At 41.8% G+C, this 12,062-nt stretch overlaps 1 protein-coding gene across 1 annotated transcript in view; it reads left to right on the top strand.

Moving 5' to 3' along the window:
• The window catches only part of thsd7ab (thrombospondin, type I, domain containing 7Ab), a 178,888-nt gene extending 167,652 nt beyond the window's left edge, over positions 1-11,236 (top strand). The window contains exons 26-28 of the mRNA XM_069656696.1: positions 535-748; positions 4,386-4,473; positions 9,252-11,236. Coding sequence (XP_069512797.1) covers positions 535-748; positions 4,386-4,473; positions 9,252-9,342 — 393 coding nt within the window. The 3' untranslated portion in view covers positions 9,343-11,236. The remainder of the gene's footprint in view (positions 1-534; positions 749-4,385; positions 4,474-9,251) is intronic.
• The last annotated feature ends 826 nt before the right edge of the window (positions 11,237-12,062 follow it).

Here is a 12,062-nt window from a genome sequence, read left to right as displayed (position 1 = left end):
TGATTGCTGCCTTATGAGGCGAAACTTTTGATCGCTTTAAGTTATTAAATATGCAGAAGATACTGTACTATAACTCCTCTTTAATTACACCTAGCTAACACTGATTCACTGATGCATGATTTAAATCCTGCCTTCATAAAGGTTTTAATGTTGACCTTTTGTTGAAACTATTATAGAGAGTGATTAAAGTTTGCTGGCTGCAGTATGTGGTGCTGTTAAATTATAGTGTGTAATAACTAATAGGTGTTTCTAAGACTCCGTTTCTATCAATGAAACTAACGGACAGCTCTCTAATATAGTTCATAAAATCTGTCTCTGCTCTGAGATATTGCTCTTCTCTGGATGTAGTGCTTTTATCTAGAATGAATGAATGAGTTAGAGACACACACGCTGACCTTGTGAACAAACAATCACAGGTCAGCGACCACCCATTCCAACATGCACATTCCCCTCTAGATTAATTCACTTCCATGCTCCATCGATGCACGGTACCTGCGGCTCAAACCAAACATGACTCTTTGCTGCCCCCTGCAGGCCAACATCTGCACATGCGAGGAGGGATTCACAGAGATTCTGTCACCCACTGGCCAGCTGGACCAGTGCGCCCCCATCCCCATCCTGGAGATCCCCACAGCGGGGGACAAGAGAGGGGATGTGAAGACCAGTCGTGCCATAAACCCCACCCTGCCCAGCACCATCCTGCCCGGACGCACCGGGCGGACCTGGTACCTGCAGCCCTACGGACCAGGTCAGAACACGAGGCACACAACTTCTCCTCACACTAAAATAAAAAAATTAGGAAAGAAACAAGAAACACATTGAGCCGTAAAGCACTGCTAAAGAAGTGTTTATGTGCTGTCAAGTGAAAACCTTTAATCTCTAAACTGTCATGTCTCTGGAAACTAACCCTGCCTTAATGCACTCTTCAGAGGCTCCTATTTTCCAGTTGTCAAGTCGTAATTATAAAAACCACCTCACAAAAATGCTTCTGAGTCAGAAATGCGGCGGGAGGCGGAAGGATGCAGACGCGGTTGGTTTATATTTTGGGAAATGTGACTTTGACAGTGTAATTAATCTTTCACAACAGCTAAAAAGTGGAAATAAAAAACATCCGCACAATGACAGCTTAAAATATGGACTGTATTTGTTTACTGTCAATGCAGTAAACAGTTATCCTTCCAAAATAAAGGTCCATAAATCAAAACACATCATGATCTAGAAGGCTGTTACTGTTTTGTAAGTTTTAAGTGAGGAATTTAAAATCTTTCAAACTGTATACCAGCCTCCACTTCTTGTTTTTAGTTCACGTTTTTGCTCTTTAAGTTAATCTAAAAGGTCTTAAAGAGAACGGCTTTTGCCCAATTTTCTCTAACCTGCAGAGCACCATGTAATCCTTCAGCTGAGCAGCTTACATGTCAGCGACAGAATGTACTTTGCTTTTAGTTTGTCAGATTCAGTCTTGACGCTGTCTAATTAACATCACATATTTGTACCTGCAGCCGTGCATGACATAAAACTCGACACATCAAAAGCAGAGATATGCATCGGACATATTTCCTGTCTGCTCTGATGCATGTGTAAACTTTGCTACCTTATCTGAAACTGCTGGTGTACATTAACATTTGAGAACTGCAGCTGCACGGAGCGTTGCGACTGATGGTGCATGACAACAACAGGAACATTTAGGATGCAAGAGTGCAGAACAGATTGAGTTAACGTCTGTCAGGAGCAGCTACTTCCACATTCACACGACATCACAGAGCGTTACTCTTGTATCGTTTATCTTCCAAATGTTTGCTTGTTTTTGCCGTGCACTACTTGCTTTTATACAGTCACATCTTAGACATGTTTTTGCCTTTTGAAAAAGATGAAGAGGGTTAGACTTACACAGTTTACATTTTTGTTTCCTTTATAGAGTCAGGGAAAAAATAAATTCTGAACAGTTTGTGCTGGTACTTAAATGTAGGGAAAACAAGACTCTGGGAACAAGAGAGGAACAATTGGACGTTTTTGAGAACAGAGAAATACTTATTTTTGTTAACACTGTCTGCTTCTGGGATACAAACATCCAAATCTTTGATGTCTTCTGCACAACAGTTGCAGTCATTGGAAATCACATTCTTAAAGGGATAGTTTGGATTTTTTGAAGTGGAGTTGTATGATGTATTTATCACCAGTAAGTGTCCTACGTACGGTGGATAACAGTCAGCGCGGCCCGTTAGGAGAAGTCGGCCGGAGTTCCTACACAGAAACTACGCTAAGCACCGCTGCAGACGGGGTCAGGAGTATCACGTACTTAAGCCAGAGTCCTACATGTAAACAAACATTTCAGTTTAAGTGTACGCTGTATTTTAGTTTGTTGTCTTCACATTGACGTCAGGCAGCCCTTTCCCTCAGCATTATGTCTCACTCTGCACAATGGCCCTGTATACCTACGCATGCATTGAGCATCCATCCATCCATTTTCGTCTGCTGTCGCTGTTCCGGGTCGTGGTAGCAGCGGGCTAAGCAAGTTGACCCAGGCGTCCCTCTCCCCAGCCACGTTTTCCAGCTCCTCCTGGGGGATTCCGAGGCGTTCCCAGGCCAGATGGGATGTATAATCCCTGCAGCGAGCTCTGGGTCTGCCCCGGGGTCTCCTCCCAGTTGGACATGCCTGGAAAACCTCCAACAAAAAGCACCCTGGAGGCATCCTAATCAGATACCCAAACCACCTCTACTGGCTCCTTTCGAAGCGAAGAAGTAGCAGCTCTACTCCGAGCCCCCTCCGGATGTCTGAGCACCTTACCCTATCTCTAAGGGTGAGCCCAGACACCCTTCGGAGGAAACTCACTTTGGCTGCTTGTATCCAAGGCCTCATTCTTTTGGTCACTACCCAAAGCTCAGGACCACAGGTGAGGGTTGGAACGTAGATCGACTGGTAAATCAAAAGCTTTGCCTTCAGGCTCAGCTCCCTCTTCACCACGTCAGTCCGGTACAACGCCCGCACTGCTGACGCTGCACCAACCCGTCTGTCAATCTCACGATCCGTTTTTCCCTCACTCTTGAACAAGCTCCCGAGATACTTGAACTCCAAAGACACAAGAGCATTGAGCGTACACCTCAACTGAAATGTTTGTTTACATGTAGGACTATTGTAGGTGGCTAAAGTACGTGGTACTCCTGACCCCGTCTGCAGCGGTGCAAAGCTTAGCTTCTCCTAACAGGGGCCATGCTGACTGTTATCCACTGTATGTAGGGCACTTACTATTGATAAGTAGTCTCAGACTCCCCAAAATATAAAACACATGTAAAAGGAGAGCTTAAGACATAAAACAGTGCAACAGTTTAAAATAAAAGGAAATTATATTGTTTGTCAAATACAATATAACAACAACATTAAATGTAAGATTGAATACAAATAGATAGTACTATGGTGGCAGGTGCCCAGGAGTGATTAAACTTTATACTTGTACTTTGTATACTTACTTTATACTGCACTGTTTAAACATCATCAATTAATAGTGTGGTGTGAAAGGAAGTATTATGCACCAAAAAGTGGAGACACTCTGGTTGTATACAAGTGACTCAATATTGTACTTAAGAACAGTACTTTGCATCCCAGCACTGGTACCAAGCATTAAAAAAGATACTGGTGATTTCTCCTTGTTGTTCCTCCTTTGTTCCCTGTGCTCTTGTTTTCTTCCTGCATTTAAGCACCACTACGCATCTTATTGCTACCTGATTCATACATACAGTGGATTTACACTGATATTCATGGATAATATTATCATTAAAGGTATAATAAGTAGGATTCTTTCTTGCATTTTGTCACCAACACATTCAAACTGGGCCCCTCTTCCTCACCAGAAGCTCACTCTCACTCTCTCGTGCGAGAACACGCCCACCCCGCCGAGCAGCATCACGGTTACCTTTGCTAGGATGCTAACCGCCAGTTACCGTTGCCCTAGCATGCAAACCGCCGGTTAGCTTATCCTACCTGGTTTGAGGCACCTACCTGTCCAACAGGAAGAAGGCCAACTCTGCATCACTCTTTCGCCATGTTCGCCGGTCTGAGTGGGGCCCAGTTGCTAATTTGAACCACTCCCACACGCACCTGTACGCTGTGATTGGCTCAGGGAACCACAACAGCGCCCCTCCTGAAAACTCAAAGCAAAGCAAAACAACAGAATAGATGCAGAGGGAAGGGTCTCACAAGGGTCTGCACATCTATATTTTATTTTTCTAGGAAAATCCTACTTATTATATCTTTAAGTGTAAAAAAAGAAGAATGATCAATTTGTGATAGTTTGTGAAACTTTCACAGTATTTATTGCAGCAGCTTTGAGCGGCTGCTGTTGTTGTGTTGACGTGTAAACAGACAAACTGACGAGCCTCCTCCTCCACAGATGGGAAGCTGAAGATGTGGGTGTATGGTGTAGCAGCCGGAGCCTTTGTGCTCCTCATATTCATAGTGTCTATGATATACCTAGCTTGGTGAGTTGACAAGTTTAATTCCCCCTATCTATCATCATCCTCATTCATTAAACCAAACCCTAATTTTAACCCCTCGTGCTTTGGGTGTAATCAACCCCCCCCTGTCGTCCAGCACCCCCTCACATCAACGTTTGTGTTTGTCTTTATTTTATCCTTTTTGCTTCCTTCATGCCGTCCTCTTGTGAGAGCAGCAGCTACTGTGCCAAAGTGCATCGCTCTCTTAAAGCCCAAGAGTCTGACGCCAATGGGACGGTGATCTGGGTGGGCCAAAATGCACATGAGATGACTTACACCTGTCCTGATTGCCAAGAGCTGGCTCAAAGCAGCAGCAGCAGCTAATGAGGATGTGGAGGGTTCGCGCCCAACCCCAAACGCAGCCTCCAGTATAAGCACCTGCAGTCCTTAACCTTTCCCCGTGACCTCTGTAAAAAGTCACACGTCCTGCCTGACTAGCTGAGTGAAGGTGCTGGTGAAGGTGAGGACAAACCATCCAGGAATCTTTTTTTAGTCCCTTTAGATTAGAGCCCGTAGGCCGCATAGAGGCTGCTGAGTTTACCCGTTTAGATAAAAGTCTTATACGTTTTTACCACTTGTTTGTACCTCATTTTCAAAGTGACCAATATCTGATTGTGCTTTTTAATTTAAGCTCAAAACACGCCACAAATGTACACAAAATAGAGCTGTAAAAGGAAGCCCATACAGCCAGTTAAGTATCATAATTGAATGCAAACAGGAAGTAGAAATACCTTCTGGAGTGTAAACTGTACTGAGATATTTAACTTAAAGGAATACTTAAGTTAAACGTCCTTAATCACCTCGCAGAAGCCGGATCAGAATATCAAAACAATTCTCATGTTAGCATTTTAAAGTAATAATCTCGAAGATTTTCATTTAAATAAATGTCATAAGTTAAGTCACTATCTATCGCCGAATGAGGTAACACAATGATGATTGAGCCTATGGCCCTCTGATGAAAGCCTTTGCATTTGCAGTATTACAGACTGGGTGTTTGTGGCAATGTGTTTTCCATCAGCCAGCAGTGGTTGGTCTGCCAGAGAGGGTAGGCGGAGCTAAGCGGCTGCTTTTCCGCTCTCTGCAAGTGTTGCGAGTAAACAGTGATCTACTATGGCTGAACAAACAAAGAAAAGATGGATGACTACAAAAATAATCCAAAGAAAAAGAAACAAACCCGACGCTCAGATGAAGCAAACAGTCTAAAAAGGAAAGTGACCGTCAGCCAGGAAAATCAAGAGTTACAACCCGAGCCAACCGTGGACGTCACACATGCAACACTGTCTGGATACCTGAGAAGTGTGCTCCCATAATTACCATTTATCACCATAGGTGGCGCCAAAGAGAACAAAAACGAGAAACTGAGCTCTTCGAGAATACAGCTTTAAATATGAAGCTAATTACAGGAGATGGTTAGCGTAGCTTAGCATGAAGACTAAAAGCAGGAGGAAATATGAAGCCTGGCTCTGTGCAAAGTTTAAAATGTATATAAATATAACTATAAACAGTTCGCTTATTAACATCCTGTGTGTTAAAACCTTCTGTTTTTATGCTAAACTTAAGAGCATTGTTTTGGTATCATATCAGCCGTAGTGTCACAACATTTTAAGGTGGAAAAATTTGATACATTTAGTCTGAAAAAAATCAGTATCGGGTCCTTTTGAAAAGAAAGTATAAACAGATTAATTATAGTGTCCCTTAATTCTGCTGTCGTTACTAGAAGCGTCCACCTGTTAAACTTATGACAGCCACATCACTCTGTGTATTTATACCATGATGAAATGACACAGTGTTGATCCAAAAATAATTATTTGCACTGTGTTGTTTCATCCCCATGAGCGTGTTTGTGTGGCATCTTTCCATTGGGTGATATAGATTTGTTAAAGCTGTACTGAAAGCACAGATCTCCTGACACCACCACACGACTCATCACAGAGATGATGAGATAAAGCAGACTCGAAGATTACTGCAGGAACTCGCTTCTGTGCCACAAATCAAATCTAAATCTACAAACAATGAAGTCTCCTCGGTTGACTCTCTCCAGCGCGATGCCACACTGCCCTCTGGTGGCTAAAAGGGGAAGTAGGGCATCCCACTTCCCCTTTATTCCACTCCCAGTTCATTTCCTGCCAAATCAAGAGCTCATTATCCCTTTTAAATATATTGATGTTATTACTCTGTATTCAGCTTTGAAGAACATTAGTGCTTAAACTTGGATCACAGAGCTGAAATTATTTGTAAATCATCATTAATCAGCGACTATTTTATAATTGAGTCATTTTCAACCCAAATATGATGAAAATTTGGAAGTTCTAGCTTCTCAAGTGAGACAACTTGCTGCTTTTCTTTGGGTTGTCTGATCTTAAACGGAGTAATGTGGCGTTTTGGACCACACAGAACAAGTGCTACATTATCTCACTGTCAGCCCTCACTTTATCACAGGCATGTTAAAGTATTTATTTAGTCAATTTAAGGATAAAAAAATTATAAAAAAGAAAATCTGCTTCTGATTTAGTAAAACCGATCAATAGTTGGAGCCCTCGTAGTATTCCAATCAGTATTTGTGAACATTACAAACTTTGCCAAACCCACGGGGAACAGATCCAGGATGATTTCTGTAGCAGCAGAACACGTCTGCTGACGTCTGCTGACGTTTTCATGTTTACTCTGTAGTGATGCTGTCAGCTCCTCATCACAGAAACTGTTCAAAGGAGAGTCCCCAGAGTGCTCTGCTGATTGTCTTTACCAACTCTCCAGAAGATTCTCTTTGAAGCATCCCTAAACTCCAGAGACCATCACATCACACGTGTCTGTCGTGTGGCTTTGGGAGAAAGTTTGGGAAAAAGTTTTTAATGTATGGACGTATTAATTGGACTGTCCTACATCAATTATTCTGCGTTCACGTGGATTCAGGAAAACCGGAATCATTTTAGTGGATGAGAGCAAGACGGTAAAACTTCTTGCCGTCCTCCGCAACAGAATTTACAACCAGATGTTACGTACTTCCCTCACACAACAAGGAAACATGGACGATCTGGACAACAAGAAGCATCTCATTTTATATACACTATATTTATCACTATATGCGCTTTTGTTTTTGTTGTCTCTTTGTCAGACGCAGATAAACAAGGGACACACCAAGTGCAGTTCTCCTTTCACTCTCCATGTTGGAAATTAATGACATTTAGAGGGAAATCTAACAATGATTTTATGTTTGCGATAGAATATCAAGAGAAAGCTGCTTTAATAGCAACAAATATCAGAATACTAACATAAAACGATGGGACGAAATCACCATAGCAACATCTCGTTATGCGTGTTGCGTTTTGCCGTCCTGCCATTCCGTCGGAGTGTTTGATTGCTTTTCCCAAGCCTCGGAAAAGGTGTTGTCTGCCATCTACCGTCTACCTGAATCCATGTGAACGCAGCACAAGTGGCTGAAACTGAAGATTCATTATTTTAATAGCTGAAATTTGACAATTCAGAAGCGAGCACAACTTCCTATCAGCTTGTCTTTCTCTCACAGCCTCTCTAGAGGAGATAAAAAACTATATTTCTGCGATTGTCTTACATAATACATCCTGTTCCTTTTGAGACGTGAGGTGTTGTTTATCTAAGGCAGGACTGACACTTCAAAAGGTAGAAGTCACACTGCCGTCCTCTAAATGTGCTTCTTTTCTACCCTGGAGGGACGCAGCAAATGTGTGGCATGTGCATGCAAATTAACTTACTAATACTTCTTATGTTTTTCGATCTGCGCATGTCTGTCTGAAACCCTGTTAATAAGCAGATCTTTTACTCCCATACTCTCAGTCTATGTGTAGTTCTTTTTAATCATACGCCGTAGGTTAAAGTACAACAGTAGAAGTTTCTCAAACAGTCGGCTGTTCATTCTTTGATTATGAAATACTTCAGATTCTTCAGATCATGCAAAGAATAACATGAAAAATATGGAGCACATGTGGAAAATTGGATTTTGCATGGGCTTGCAAAGACTTACAGTAAAGGAAAGGGCTGCGGATATTCAACAAATCCCTGGAAAAGACCAAAAGCAACAATAAAATGAAATCACTAACAAGTATTTCCTGATAAATTTCGTTCCTTTGTGCCAAAGAGCTCCAATTTTGTCCAAAAACTATGAATAACAGTGAGCCACTGTGTGGCTCGCGGTGACACGCTCCTTCATTACCATAAAATCGAGCACTAACATATTTCCAGTTATTCCCACATATACGTTGCTGTAATGCAGGACAGCAGAAGAATGGGCAATGTGGCGTCGCCCCCTGCTGGACGTTAGTGGCCACAGCCTTTTATTTAACTCACTGAAAAACAGACGTTTGACACAAACAGTCTGTCTGTTCATGAGGTCTGTTGACAAGAATAATGACAGCTTTATAAATCTTTTAAAGTTCATTATTTTCCTGTAGATTAGGAGGTACAAACATGCTCAACTTTAAACTGGGATAGTCGTCTTTTTCATCTTCCCTGAATTTCCCCCCTGGGGATCAACAAAGGATTATCTTATCTTAAATTTAAGCAGAGTTTAACAGAATTGGGAACAAATGATTGAGAGTAGGTCTCCCTGTGCTGTTGTCTCGTATCTCAAGTGACTCCTGATTTTGTGTTTCATTATGACAACCATGTTAACCTGAAACACACAGCCTCATGTGCTGTTTACAGGGTACGTGTGCTAGGTTACACTGCAGTTAGCTCAAAGGGAAATATTCCAAGTGGCCCTCTGACTCTGTTTTAATCTTTCCTCACAGCAAAAAGCCAAAGAGACCTCAGAGACAGAGGCAACAAAACAACCGACTAAAACCTCTGACTCTCGCCTACGACGGGGACACGGACATGTAGTCCTCCGGGAGACGCTTCACCGAGCACTTCACCTGTCATAGAGACCCACTTCATCACAGCCAATGCAGTGAGGGACATGGATGTTTGCAGCGTGAATGGACACGTCACAGAGCGGAGAAATTACAGAAAATCCTCTTAGCGGAGACAGTGGTGGGGTTTAACCATTTCAAGTAGAGCTCCATTCACTCCCCGGTTTGTTTTTTTAAGTATTTTCTTTTGCTAGAGCCTTCATGACCTCCACCGTGTTCAAAGAAATGCCTTTTTTTGGCCCTCCTTCGCTCTTCTGTAAAGAAAAGGACTCATTTCAGAGACAGAAAAGGCTCTCCTGCTGTCTCTGAACATGGCAGCACAAGCTCCAACTCTTCCCCCGCGCTTTTCTGCTTGTCCCTAAAAATGCTGAGTAGCTGGAGGCTTAGGATGCTCTGACGGTTCGTACGTTGCCAAAAGTCACCGCAGGGAAGAGGAGGAGGAGGAGGGAGAGGAAAATCTCCATAAAAAGGTTTGGATTCCTTTTTTCTCAATCCTCAACTGGGTTTTGACTCAAATCTCTTTTACAGTCTTGAACAAAAGGGAGGCATTTCTTCTCTCTCTCTTTTTTTTTTCTCGCTTGATTTAGAGGCACACAGGCCTGTGTTTGTGGGATAAAGTGATCTGCACGATGCTGATGGAGAAGTAGCCTGCAATCATTTGTTCATGGAAACTACTGCCTGCCTGCCTCCACCCTTTTCTGCGTTTCAGGCTCTACATTGCACTATATTAGTGCAGCATGATATGCACATGTGACTTCTACCTTCTATTGCCATAAAAACACTGCCTCTTCCACAGACAGACACATCTACAACGCAGAGGAACAGCTACAGTAAAGGTCAACACGAGAACGTTCAAAAAGGGCAACAGGAAACCGTGTTTAGATGTGTCGCGTAAAACACAAACAGGTGTGAACCTCCAGTAAATATATGTATAGCTTTTATTTCTCACAACTGATTTTTTTGGTTGTAGTAAAGTACATTTTGTGGTTTGTAGATTTCGTCTGGTGTTTATCACTTTATTTCTGCCCAAATGCAATTACAGATTCAACTATGATATCGGCAGGTGACTTCTTTTAACGACTCGCCTGATTTAAAGTTGTTTTTAACCATAAAAATTTTAATATAATTCTGATTATTTCCTTTTTTAACATATTGTAGAAAAGCTGTTTTTTTTAGCAGTGATGAAAGAAAAACAAAGGCCAATAAATTTAATCACTCATGTCATGCAAATGTCATTTCTGCCTTACTGACGATATTAAACACTAACAGTCCTGTAACAGTTTGTACTACCTGAACGGGGCACACAGTATTCATATAAACTAAACGTAGGCATTAAATTGTCTTTTCTTTGAGGTACTGAGCAGAGACTTCTTTTTAAACTTTCTCATGTAGTTATCTGTATCATAGGTGCTCTGTTGGTTTTCACTCGCACTACATGAAGTGAAATAAGGTTAAAAAAACAAAGTGTACAAACAACATGTGAATAATACGAGAACACGTTTCTGCTGAGTTCGACATTTAAGCAAACTGGTGTGGAGAATGTTTACTTTTTCTGTTGTGGGATTTGTAAATAACAGCGATTTTTTTATTTTTTTGAAGAAAAAAAAATATCAAAAGTATGTGTACATTTATTTTGTATCGCACAGAAAATGTTTAGTTTGAATATTGCAAAGTCGGGTGTGTGATATTGCTGATTGTTGTTACCATGATGCAAGCTGTATGTTGTGGAAAAAAAAGGGAACGAAAAAAAGAGGAAGAAAAAAGGCGCAGATGTTTTTGTACAGGATGTTTATATGTATGGGAAGAATTACTGAAAATAAATAAGGACACGGTTGTAAACACACAAACTAAGTTATGGAGCCGTTTTTGTTACTTTCACATGTTTGCAAACAACAGAAAAATAAGAAGCATGATTTCATCATTACAAAGTGCATCCCAGTCTGCTCTTACACTAATACTTTTAAGAGTTATTTAAGCCCACTAGGTTTACAAAAAAGATCTGTTTTTTAGTGTTTTCTTTTAAGAGCAACTTTAGTTTTTTGTGTGATTTTGGCGCCCCCTGTGGACAAAGCCGTACCTCATCTCTTTGCTGATTTTTTTTCTTAAAGGAGAAATTTGCCCCCCTGGAAAAAGCCGCTGTCAGTCAAAGCTGGTGTTCACTGTAATCGATAGAAGCAATAATATTTGAAATTGGCTCCATAGCTGTGGAGAAACTTGTCCAAACAGCTTGTGGTTTCGCCCATTTTACATTCCTACAACACCCAGCATGCATTGCGCCCGTGCCTCTGAAAGGAACGGCCCAGCGAGAGACGCTGGAGTGAAATACTACTGTTTCGCTGCAGGCAATGGCCTCAGAGCAGTACAGAATCTGAAATATGACGAGAATACAAATGTGGATCGTCTAAAAAATCTTCAGGTCTGCAGTCTACATTTTAAAGCTGACGATTTTGAACGAGACATGACATCAGATGCGTGCGTCCTAGATTGAGGAAGTGTAGTTTAGCGAGCTCCCTGGCCTCCGCCAGATGATGCGTGTTACGTAGTCTGGTGGAGGTTTTCCAGGGCCCATTGGAGCAGCATACGTCCAGTTAAAGTGCTGGATTTTGCTGCTGCGTCTTCCAAAGGGCACAGAGCAAAATAGCATTGTTTTTCTACCATAATGGCATTAGCTCCCCGTAATAGCATGACAGG

The sequence above is a fragment of the Semicossyphus pulcher genome, unplaced genomic scaffold, assembly GCF_022749685.1.
Source record: "Semicossyphus pulcher isolate SPU_LCO1_2020_fin unplaced genomic scaffold, fSemPul1.0.p SCAF_9, whole genome shotgun sequence".
Taxonomy (NCBI): Eukaryota; Metazoa; Chordata; class Actinopteri; order Labriformes; family Labridae; genus Semicossyphus; species Semicossyphus pulcher.
Note: the sequence above shows the minus strand (reverse complement) of the source record. Positions and strands in the feature narration are given on the sequence as shown.